We start from the raw sequence: 12445 nt of genomic DNA on the forward strand, positions 1-12445 counted from the left end.
GTGTTCACTGTGTGCTGAGTGTGTTTCACTAATTCAAGGATTGGGATAAAAAGTAGTATATATACTTACTTATGCTTATACAATAATAATAAATATCTCTGTGTTATATATGGTGTGTGTTTTTGCTGCAGTCCAAAAAAGAAAAAGAAAAAGAAGAGGTCACACTCCCCTACACCCAGCTGTGTGTCCATGAAGATCCTATTTTTATGCTGTGTGTGTGTGTGTGTGTGTGTGTGTGTGTGTGTGTGTGTGTGTGTGTGTGTGTGTCCGTGTGTCCGTGTGTGTGTGTGTGTGTGTGTGTGTGTGTGTGTGTGTGTGTGTTGTATAGCTAATGATATTTTGTTTTGCTGTAGTCCAAAAAAGAAGAAGAGGTCACACTCTCCTACACCCAGTTGTGTGTCCATGAAGAGTGATCGATCCAAGGATTGGCCGGTCAAATTTAAAGGGGGAGACTCATCTATTGGACAGTAAGATAATGGCTCCTATTTTTATACTGTGTGTGTGTGTGTGTGTGTGTGTGTGTGTGTGTGTGTGTGTCCGTGTGTCCGTGTGTGTGTGTGTGTGTGTGTGTGTGTGTGTGTGTGTGTGTGTGTGTGTGTGTTGTATAGCTAATGATATTTTGTTTTGCTGTAGTCCAAAAAAAAAGAAGAGGTCACACTCCCCTACACTCAGTTGTGTGTCCATGAAGAGTGATCGATCCAAGGATTGGCCAGTCAAATTTAAAGGGGGAGACTCATCTACTGGACAGTAAGATAATGGCTCCTATTTTTATGCTGTGTGTGTGTGTGTCTGTGTGTGTGTGTGTGTGTGTGTGTGTGTGTGTGTGTGTGTGTGTGTGTGTCTGTGTGTGTGTGTGTGTGTGTGTGTGTGTGTGTGTTGAATGTGTGTGTGTGTGTCCATGAAGAGTGATCGATCTAAGGATTGGCCAGTCAAATTTATAGAGGGAGACTCATCTACTGGACAGTAAGATAATCAGTGATGGGAATAATTTTGTTATTATTTTGTTATTAATGGCGTTTTTTTTTTAGTTCTTCAAGTCCCTGCAAGTCAATTTAGCATGAGTCACATGAGGGAAACAGTGATCATACATACAGTATTTGTTAGAATGTCCTGTGAGTCTGAAAGCTATAATTCATTCCTGCTTGACCGATGATAACCAGCACAGAGCACTCTGAGGACATACTAGAAAATCTGAAAAGCACTACCGCGTGTAAATGGCTTATGTGTTTCTTTCTTTTTTTACACAGATTCCAACCAGGTCCAGTAGATGTGGAAGTGCAGCAGATTCACAAATCCCACCTGCGGAAGAAGTTTCAGTGCCTGATTGAGGGAATCACGCAGCAGGGAGACACCAGACTCCTCCAGGAGATCTACACAGAGCTCTACATCACAGAAGGGGGAGGAGGAGAGGTCAGTGATGAACATGAGGTCAGACAGATAGAGAGGGCATCCTGGAGAAAAGCAGCACAAGGCAGATCCATCAAAAGTAATGATATCTTTAAACCATTATCTGGGCAAGACAAAGTAATCAGGTGTTGTGATGTGACAGAGCCAGCCTCAATGGACGTGCTGCTGACAAACCTCATCAAGGGGAATCTGCTTCCCTCTGCTCTCCTCTGGATCACCACCCGACCAGCAGCAGCAAATCAGATCCCTTCTGAATGCGTGGACCAGGTGACAGAAATAAAAGGATTCAACGACCCACAGAAAGAGGAATACTTCAGGAGACAAATTAGTGATGAGAACCTGGCTAGCAGAACCATCACACACCTGAAGTCATCCAGGAGCCTCTACATCATGTGCCACATTCCAGTCTTCTGCTGGATTTCAGCCACTGTTGTAGTGAGAACATCAGAGGAATCAGAGAGTTTACAAATGCCAAGGACTCTGACTCAGATGTACACACACTTCCTGATCATCCAGACAAACATGAAAAAGTACAAGTACACAGAGAGAAATGAGAGTGATGAAGAGCTGATTTTCAAACTGGGGAAGCTGGCTTTCCATCAGCTGGAGAAAGGCAATCTGATATTCTATGTAAAAGACCTGAGAGAGTGTGGCATTGATGTCACAGAGGCATCAGTGTACTCAGGTGTGTGTACTCAGATCTTCAGAGAGGAGTCTGGACTGTATCAGGGGAAGGTATTCAGCTTTGTGCATCTGAGCGTCCAAGAGTTTCTTGGAGCTTCTTATGTCTTCCTGTGCTTTAGCAACAGACAGAGAAACATGCCTGACCAACAGCAAACCCCTCAGAGAAACATGCCTGACCAACAGCAAACCCCTCAGAGAAACATGCCTGACCAACAGCAAACCCCTCAGCTCTCTGCTCTGTTCAGAGATGCAACACTTCATGACCTACACAAGACTGCAGTGGATCTCGCCTTACAGAGTAAGAATGGACACCTGGACCTTTTCCTCCGCTTCCTTCTGGGCCTCTCACTGGAGTCCAATCAGATTCTCTTAAAGCACATGCTGCCACTGAGCAGTAGCCAATCAGATAGCTCAGAGCCAACAGTCCAGTATATCAAACAGAAGATCAGAGATCAGAGTAGCTCAGACAGAAGAATCAACCTGTTCTACTGTCTGAATGAGCTGAATCACCATGCTATAGTGGAGGAGAAAAGGAGCTCAGGAACTCTGGGTGTAGACATGCTCTTACCAGGGGAGTGGGAGATTAAGAGATTTGAATTAAAGATGTCAGAAGAGCAGCTGGCTGAGTTTGACCTGCAGAAGTACATAAAGACTCCAGAGAAAGATCAGACTGAACTCCTCAGTCCAGATGATGTTCTTCAGAGGCTGGTGCCAGTGGTCACAACATCCACATTAGCTGAGTAAGAAACACTGTGTTTATACAGCATATTTGTGAATATGTGTTTGTGTGTTTGTGTGTGTGTGTGTGTGTGTGTGTGTGTGTGTGTGTGTGTGTGTGTGTGTGTGTGTGTGTGTGTGTGTGTGTGTGTGTGTGTGTATGTGTGTGTGTGTGTGTCAGAGCTAGTGAGTGGAGCGGAGAGTGAGGAGCGGAGTGGATGGAGTTTTGTTGGAGCGTTTTTAATTTAGAGGCCGGAGCGGACGCTCTGTTCCGCTCCAATTTCGCTCCGATACCGCTCACACCACGAGTCTGAGGCATGCCCATATCCACCCAGAATTCACGTCTTCCTAATAAAACCAAGACCGTTAAATTTCAAAGATTGGCCATTGTAAGTTCGTTGATGGGGATGTAGTTCGCTAAATATTTTAGAAAGGAAACCCAGTAGTCATACAAGTGTGCTATTCCTACAAAACAAATATATACTAACAATGTAGAGCAAGAACAACCATGTGGTGACACTGTTTCAGTGAGTAAAGATTCATTTTGTAATCTAAGAGGACATATTTTGCAGAAACATGAGTGTGCTACGGAGAGCAAAGAAGAACGTGAGCAATTTGAATGCTTCATATCAAGTAGAAGGCTGAAGTAAAACTGGGATGCTAAGCCTGTATTCTTTAGGCAATTAATCCCTCTGATCCCTTTAGTTTTAGGCTTATGTGTATTGATGTTGTCAAGATTGTTCATTGTTGCAATATCAGTGTTGCACTATCTTTTAAAATAAATGTTCTATGAGTGAAATATATTGCCGTTGCTCTTAGTTCTTTGGGATTAAAGTTTTTTTGTTTAAGGTGACAATTCATCATGTAGATTATTTCTCCCTCTCTTAAATTGGAGCAAGCATGGAGCGCTTTCACTGGGAAAATTTTGACTGGAGCGTCCTGATGCGAACTTGAGCAGAGGAGCGGCCGAGTGAACAGTCACCTGAGCAAGGAGCGGGATATTCGCACCGCTCAGCTCCGCTCACTAGCTCTGGTGTGTGTGTGTGTGTGTGTGTGTGTGTGTGTGTGTGTGTGTGTTTTTTGTGTGTGTGAGAGTATAGGTGATTACTGTAATATTCCGATCTATCAATCTGTTTTAGGCTGATTCGATGTAAACTGACAGAGAAGAGCTGTTCTTATCTGGCCTCTGCTCTGACCGCACACTCCTCAAGTCTCAGACTGCTGGACCTGAGTTACAATGTGCTGCTGGACTCAGGAGTGGAACTTTTATGTTCTGCACTTTGTTCTGCAAACTGGAGGAACTAAAGTAAGTATAATTTCATATAGTGAGTTTGTTTGAGAGAGGGATGTGTATGTGTGTGCGTGTGCGTGTGTGTGTGTGTGTGTGTGAAAGTTAGTGAGGGGTGTTTTGGTAAATGTAAGACAGCAGATAGTGGAGAGAATGTACGCCTCCTTGAAAGAGTGTGTGTTTAGGTTAGAGAGAAAGTGAGTGTGAGTTTTTAGACTGGAGTGTGTGTGGGGGCGAGTAGAGGTGAGTAGAAGATATGTGATTCAGATAACAATGTTCTGTTTCAGGTTGACTGAATGTGATCTGACAGAGACAAGCTGTTCCTATCTGGTCTCTGCCCTGACCGCACACTCCTCAAGTCTCAGACGGCTGAACCTGAGTGAGAATGAGCTGCTGGACTCAGGAGTGGAACTGTTATGTTCTGCTCTTTGTCATCAAAACTGCAAACTGGAGAAACTTGAGTAAGTATAACTTCATGTTTGTGTGAAAGAAGGATGTGTATGTGTGTGTGTGTACTGTAAGTGTGTGAGTTTGTGTGTGTGTATGTATGCGTGTGTGAGGGGGGCTTTGTTTGTATGAGGTGTGTATAGTGTCTGAGAGAGGGTGTGTGTGGATAACTGAGAAAGTGTGAATGTGTGTGTGAGTGTGTGGGAGAGAGAGTGTGTAGGGAAGGTGGTAAATGTGTGTGTGAGAGAGAGAGAGTGAGTGAGAATGTGTTTGAGTGTGTTGAAGAGAGATAGTACATGTGTGTAAGAGGTGTGTGAGGGAGTGTGTGTGGGGAAATATATGTGACCAGGCATGTGAATTCCAGGTGCAAGGCGCAGAGACGCAAGTCGCGAAAAACTACGTTGAATTTTTTTTTTTTCAAAGTTAGTTATTTTCGTTTTTTTGCAGAATGTGCAAGTTGAAGTCCTAAAGAAGCAATTCCATGTTTCAGATAACAGCATTGGTTGAAGAGAGATAGTACTTGTGTGTAAGAGGTGTGTGAGGGAGTGTGTGTGGGGAAAGATAAGTGTGTGTGTGTGTGTGGGGGGGGGGGGGGGGTAAAGGTAGGTTAGAAGGATTGTATGGCGTTGTTTGTGTTTTGAAACACAGGAATGCAGAGACAGAGAAAAAATATGTTATTAATATTCTGATCATTCTGTTTCAGGCTGTTTAAGTGTCATCTGACAGAGAAGAGCTGTTCTTATCTGACCTCTGCTCTGACCTCACACTCCTCAAGTCTCAGACAGCTGCACCTGAGTGGCAATGAGCTGCTGGACTCAGGAGTGGAACTGTTATCTTCTGCTCTGTGTCATCAAAACTGCCAACTGGAGGAACTACAGTAAGCATCATTTCATGTAGTGGATTTGTGTGTCTCCGTGTGTGTGTTGTGTCACGTGTGTAGTGACTAGTGAAGGATGTTCACAGTGGTTGGTGTGAAAAGGAAGAGCTTCAGGACACCCCCCTTTGGGGCTCCAGTGGTGGTAGTGGAGGTTGTTACAGACCCACTCTAACAGGACACAGACCCACTCAAACTGATGGTGGTCTGACTGATTGTGTGAGTGTCCTGATCATCTGATTATCTGACAGGCCTGGATGGTGTTGAAGGCAGAATTGAAGCCAGCGTGTTTAAGAGCTTATTTAGAATGTATGGTAGAATGTATGGGAGAGTGTTTTTGTGAGGATATATGTACAGTATGTATTTATTTTTGCAAGGGAAGGAGTGTGTGTGTGTGTGTGTGTGTGTGTGTGTGTGTGAGTGTCTGGGGGCGGGGGGAGGGGGGGTGGAATGTGAGAAAGAGAGGGTGGTAGAACAAGAGGGTGATTAACATTCAGAGCATTCTGTTTCAGGCTAATGGGCTGCAATCTGACAGATAAGAGCTGCTCACATCTGGTATCTGCTCTGACCTCACACTCCTCAAGTCTCAAATACCTGGACCTGTCGGTCAATGACCTGAGTGAATCAGATGTAGAGCAGCTCATTGCTTTAGTGAAGGACCCACACCGTAAACTGGAGGAATTACAGTGAGTAAATATCTCAAACATGTCACTCAGGTCTTTACAACATGAGACCCAACATGCCTGTCTTTTATTTTTCGGTCCTCTCTCTCTTCTGTCTGTTTCTTCTAGGTCCCTCTGCTTTTACTCATCCATCCATCCTTCATTCTCTGTCTCTCTCTCTCTCTCTTTCTCTCTTTCTCTCTCTCTCACACACACACACCTTTTTTTGCCTTTTGTTGTCTGTCCAACCTCCTCTTTTTCTTTCCTTCATTTTTCCTTCCTTCTTTCTTTGTATTTTACTTTTCTTGCCATATCTCTTTTTGAAATGGTAGCCTGGTTGTTTAAAATGCCATATCTCTCTTTGAAATGGTAGCCTGGTTGTTTAAAATGCCATATCTCTCTTTGAAATGGTAGCCTGGTTGTTTAAAATGCCATATCTCTCTTTGAGATGGTAGCCTGGTTGTTTAAAATGCCATGTCTCTCTTTGAGATGGTAGCCTGGTTGTTTAAAATGCCATGTCTCTCTTTGAGATGGTAGCCTGGTTGTTTAAAATGCCATGTCTCTCTTTGAGATGGTAGCCTGGTTGTTTAAAATGCCATATCTCTCTTTGAAATGGTAGCCTGGTTGTTTAAAATGGCCGGACAGAAATGTGTTGAAGTTCTTTCTCATCTTCTCATATGTCTTTGTGCAGTTGTGTTCTTCTGTCTCAGCCCACACTTCTCACCCTTTTTCCTCTTGTCATCAACGTCTTTCTTTGATATTTGTTTTTCTGTCTGTTTCTTTTTTTCTGAAGTAACAAATGTTTCAGGGTTATTTACAAACCCAATAGGCTGTAATGCCAATGAAAGAGTGCTAATCCTAATGATCTTAATGTGTCTCAGGCTCCCATGCCCAAGGTCACAGGTTCAAACCCAGTGAAGGACTGTTTAACACAAGTCAGGTCACACACACCATGAAGGGAATGTGCAGCCATCCCTATTGGTCGAGTCTGACGCCACTCTTTAAGTGCTTCTGATTAGACTGATTAGGTGTCTGACTTTTTAGCTCCACCCTTCCTGTTTCTGCTGCAGTGTGTCAAGTGTGTGAATGTGTTTCTTATGGCTGCTGTTACTGATGTCACAATAGACCTCTGAAGTTCGCCTACAAAAAAGCTGCCATCTTTTACATCCGGTATCTGGTGATTTTTCCTTTGGGAAAATAACATGGGAATTTTGAATTATCGCACCTGTTAAACTCTCGCGGGGATGAAAAAAGTCTGAAATGCAGACGTTTTCCTAGACAAACTTTTGTCCTCTGCCTTCGAGTGGATACTGTAATCTCCGGTACGTGAGGGCGGCACACTTAGATTTTTGCTACCCCAGAGCTAACTTGCAATGCAACTTGCCAACCGGATCTCCTTATATGGGCAAAGATGTCCGTTTTAGTTCTTTTTTGTAGGCAAACTTCAGAGGTCTATAGAGCCCTCTGTCTCTCATGCGGTCTGACTCAGTAGGAAACGGTTGTCATGGACACTGATTGATGATCATCTTCCTTCCGTTATCCTGCAGGTGGCAATACTGAGCATCAGTGTGTAGATCCAACAGCCTGAACTGGATGGGGTCTGTGGTGCAGAACCCCAGTGGAACAGTAGCCATCTGTTCCATAGCTGTGCCGCATGTATGTTGGTACACGTCCCTCCCGACGCCTTAAGAGTTGAGTGAGTGAGAGAGTTAGCATCCTGGGCTCTTAGTTCAGCTGGACTCCCGATCCGTGGTGCTGCTGTTTGCGGGTTCAAGTGGAGGCGAGTGCAGGGCTGAACAGCACATAGTTCAACACACTGCAGGTCACACAATGAAGTGAGCATATGCACACAGCCCTGAGCAGGATAGGGTCTGCAGTCAGGGAGCACACACACACACACACACACACACACACACACACACACAGTAGAGTGTTGATCCAGGACCCTAAGCTGGATGGAATCTAACCCTGTTGTCCAGCAGCTCCTGATGTGAGCACACACACTGTTAGGATTTGCTATTGCTCTGATGTATGTGACCTAATGGACCGTTGGATTTGTGTAGATATCTATGAAAGGTGCACATACACACACAAACTGGAATGGAAATGACAGTGGATTGCTACTTTCACACACACACATACACACACGCGCGCGCGCACACACACACACACACACACACACACACACACACACACACACACACACACACACACACACACACACACACACACACACACACACACACACACAAACTGTAATGGAATGGAAATGACAGTGCATTGTTACTTTCACACACACACACACGCACACACACACACACAAACTGGAATGGAATGGAAATGACAGTGCATTGCTTTTTTCTTGTCAAAATGCTGTTGGTCCTAGAGGTTTACTGTAAAAAAACACCTCTATGGATGTGAAATATATGTGTGTGTATTGGTGTCTTTCTGTGTGTGTGTGTGTGTGTGTGTGTGCGTTAGAGAGGATGGCATTGAATGATGTCATTGAAGTACTGTACCATGTAAGCTGTTAATAAAGGAAATGGAGATAGTGGTTTGTGTCAGGTGGGAGTTTATTTCCAACACACACATACAGTATTTGTCTGAATAAATGTACTCTCTTGTAAAAAAACAAACACCTGTATGGAAAAAATGTGTGTTTATATCAGGGGGTGTGCGTGTGTGTATATGTGTGGGGGATTATTTCCAACAAGTGTTTGTCTGAGTCAATGTAATCTGACATGAATCCTCTCGGCATCTGATTGGATCTCTAGTGACGTCATGTTTCGTTCACGCCAAAATAGCCTAGTGGACGGTAAGAATATGGATCGAATCAGTGGGTTGTAATGGGATGTATTGCACATTTTAGTAATTATAGTGAGATTTAACCTCAGAAATGCCCTTCCACGACTGTTGGCTTATTGTCTGGAATAAAGCAACATCCACTTTTTTTATATATACATACTTTGTTTAGTTGTCTCTGTGTTTCGGGAGTATTTTCAACCATGATTGCACTGGTATCTCATCAGTCTATCAAGCAATTAGGCAAAGTATTTGTCAGCATATGGCAAGATATGAATGTAAATGGATAATATTGTTATATTGTATGAATGTAAATGGATAATATTGTTCAAGTGTTATAGACTCAGTAAAAAAGCACACAGTCCTCCTCTGCCAAGTATACTGCTGGCCAACATTCAGTCTCTGGAGAATAAGATGGGTTTAAGGGCCAGAATAAGATATCAACAAAACATATCTGCAGATACGTCAAGAATGCAACATCATCTGCCTGTCTGAAACATGGATGCCATGTTCCGAACTAAGCTTTAACTCCATCCAAAAACTCCATTCTACGGGTGGACAGAACACTAAAGGCAGGTAAATCCAGAGGTGGAGGTGTCTGCTTCATGGTGAATAGCAAGTGGTGTGATCCCAGAAATATCACCATCACACTCTTGGGGTGGAGGTGTCTGCGTCATGGTGAATAGCAAGTGGTGTGATCCCAGAAATATCACCATCCTGTCACACTCTTGCTCGCCTCATCTGGAGCATCATGTGTCATCCATTCTACCTTCCTTGGGAGTTCATGGCAGTCATCGCCACAGCTGACTACATTCCACCACAGGATACAGTTACAGCCCTGTCTAAACTCTATAGAGAGTGCTGAAGAGCGCCTCTAGTGATGAACAGGGAAATACAGTTACGGCCCTGTCTAAACTCCAGAGTGCTGATGAGCGCCTCTAGTGGTGAACAGGGAAACTGCAAAGGCAAGTTTGTGAAGAGAATAGCCAGGAGGTCACCTGGTGGCAAACTGTGAGACTGCAACTATGTAAAATGGTAGACATCCATATTGTAATTTAGTGCCCCATCAATATGTAACATATACTGTATATTGTAACTCTCCACTATAAGTGAGGGTAGCTGTGGTGTATAAAAACACTGAGAGGAGGAGAGGGAGAACAGGAGTGTTTCTGGACTGGCCAGCCGCCACTCTGTCCTTCGACAGCGTCTCCTCGGATCCACTCACCCACCTGCACACGTTCACCTCCACATTCATTGAGCCCCTCTATGTAGGATGTGAGCTTGGCTACTCAGACTCTGTGTCCCTGTTCACCTCCACATTCATTGAGCCCCTCTATGTAGGGTGTGAGATTGGCTACTCAGACTCTGTGTCCCTGTGCAAGATCACTTAGTGACCACACGCTGCACAAGCACCAGAGTCCGCGGAAGAGACCAGCTCTCCTGCTGCTGGTCATTCACATAGACTTTATAAATCAGTTGTACATGTAGCATTCTACATTCTGATGGTCATTCACATAGACTTTATAAATCACTTGTACATGTAGCATTCTACATTCTGATTGCATGAACTAAAAACACACGTTGTTGTCATGGTGACGGTTCTTCATAAGTTGATATGTGTAGAATAGGCCTGCTACATTATGTGCATAAAGCATTTATTTGAAATGAGTAGATTTCAAACTTGAGCTCTGGTAATAATCTCAGCCATGTTTTAGGAAGTCTTCATGTTCAAACATAACCAACTAGCTAAAATAATAATAAAACAGCATTTCATTGTTTTCAGCTTCAGTTATTTTGTGACTAGGTTATCTTTCCCATCCACAGGTTTCTAATCTATTTTCATGAGAGAATGTCCTGTTTTAAATTGCATTTAGTCTTTGTGAAAATATAAGGCCATTATCTACTGCAGTAGGCCTATCGGCTGCTAAACACATGATAGCCTAGACAAATCATATTATATTATATTGGCACAGCATGAACTATAAGATTGTCCGAGAGTTTGTCTGCAATTTCAATGTTTTTACTTTGAATCAGTGCAAGCTTTCGGTCGGCAGAGTAGATCCAATTATTATATATTTTATAAGCTGCCTACTAATCCTGCACCTCGACAGATGAGCGCTGATCTTTCACTTTATTTACTGGACTCAATTTAGCCTGCCATAACTTTCATTAAACTACGATCTAAAATCGCTTTTGACAGGGGGAGGGACTTTTAAGTTGGTCTAACCAAAAGCGAAAGTAGGCTACATAGTCAGACTCCGCATCAGTAAGTTTGTCTTGTATCAAGAGCACACCGTTTGTAGCCTAAGGTAAGAAACCCACTATTTAATGTGTTCATATTGTCATTCACTTTGTGTTTTCGGTATGTGGAATATTTGGAATAAACTAATTAGAATTTCGTTGCATGAGCTTGTCGTCGTTGTTTAAGATTTCCGCCTTTGGGGTAGGCAGGCAGGCAGGCCTTGTCCAAACAAACAAACCACTAGTAGGCTAAATGCGGGCTTGCTAACATTAAAATATAAGATAGGCTACTGAATATATTATATATCTTAATTTAACTACATAGTAGGCTAGCATAATATGTCGAGGTAGCCTACTCTTTTGCCAGGTCCAGATTATGGCATCAAGCACAAAATCGTCGTGCGTAACTAGATGGGCTAACCTACTACAGGCGCTAGCCTGTGACCAGCAAGGGCATATGTTTGCATTAGGGACATATCCATACCAACACTTTGGGGTGACGAAATTGTCATACTTTAGCGAAGTCATTCGTATTATTTGTTTTATTATGATGTCGTTCATGATGCTCATAAAGTGTAGACTACATCTCCAGTACAACCAGTTTAGATATGCTGTCATTTGATTGGCTGAAACGTGAAAAGTGTCAAAGCATAGGCCTCTAGACCATGGAGGTATTATATATAACTGGAGAGAGTGACTAAGTCCCGCCCTCCACACAAATGAATGGCGGAGGCTAGGCTAGTAAATCCGGCCAATTCATAGTCAACGCCATCTTGAACACTGGGGTTCGGATCCAGCGCCAGTCGGCTCTGACCATGCGCCAAGTTACAAAGCTGGAAATGACGCATGGACCAACGTCGATTTTTATTGGATATTCTGTAAAAAGAGAGTCGTCCTCCAGTAAGAGGGTGGAGATAATGCACATAAAGTCCTTGCCTCATAACAAGAAGAAGAAAAAAGTTGATCGGGAACGCGCATGGAGTCCGAGTGGAGTCGGCCTGAAGCGCAACTTAATTTCATTGGATAACACAGCGGCTCTAACTAAGAGCGATCTGCCTCACTGATCTATTATAGATCTAATATAGATCTATTATAGATCAGTGGGTCTGCCTGCTGTCCTGCTGCAAATATGCATTCGAACATGACGTGAAATATACGTAGTCGAACTATAAATAAACTATTCGGTTTTTAGTGCCAAGTGTAGCGCATTTTTACAGTCTATGATTAGTTTGTTTTTTTATTTTATTGTTTGCCATCTCAGCGGGTGCTCTAAACGTATTTTAGCGTTGGCCCATGACCAAATCAAGCCAATAATAGCCAGTA

General features: G+C 43.3%; 1 protein-coding gene across 1 annotated transcript; it reads left to right on the forward strand.

Annotated features, from left to right (window-relative positions):
- Positions 1 to 383: 383 nt before the first annotated feature.
- On the forward strand, positions 384 to 4474 carry LOC143135953 (protein NLRC3-like). The gene is made up of 5 exons (XM_076296334.1): positions 384 to 467; positions 634 to 747; positions 1248 to 2831; positions 3948 to 4114; positions 4384 to 4474. Exons 1-4 carry the CDS (start codon positions 403 to 405, stop codon positions 4111 to 4113), a joined length of 1929 nt encoding a protein of 642 aa, XP_076152449.1. The 5' UTR covers positions 384 to 402; the 3' UTR covers position 4114; positions 4384 to 4474.
- Positions 4475 to 12445: the final 7971 nt, after the last annotated feature.

This window comes from Alosa pseudoharengus, unplaced genomic scaffold, assembly GCF_046254945.1.
Source record: "Alosa pseudoharengus isolate Yale_2024_CS ecotype anadromous, Long Island Sound unplaced genomic scaffold, YU_APseudo_1.1 YU_APseudo_1.1_scf_1, whole genome shotgun sequence".
Taxonomy (NCBI): domain Eukaryota; kingdom Metazoa; phylum Chordata; class Actinopteri; order Clupeiformes; family Clupeidae; genus Alosa; species Alosa pseudoharengus.

What these genes read in the sequence shown, in the direction of transcription:
- LOC143135953 (XM_076296334.1), top strand. Translation starts at nt 403, where the DNA reads ATGAAGAGTGATCGATCCAAGGATTGGCCGGTCAAATTTAAAGGGGGA. An exon ending in GGAGACTCATCTATTGGACA is followed by an intron (nt 468 to 633) that starts GTAAGATAATGG and finishes GTTTTGCTGTAG; the next exon opens with TCCAAAAAAAAAGAAGAGGT. An exon ending in GGAGACTCATCTACTGGACA is followed by an intron (nt 748 to 1,247) that starts GTAAGATAATGG and finishes TTTTTTACACAG; the next exon opens with ATTCCAACCAGGTCCAGTAG.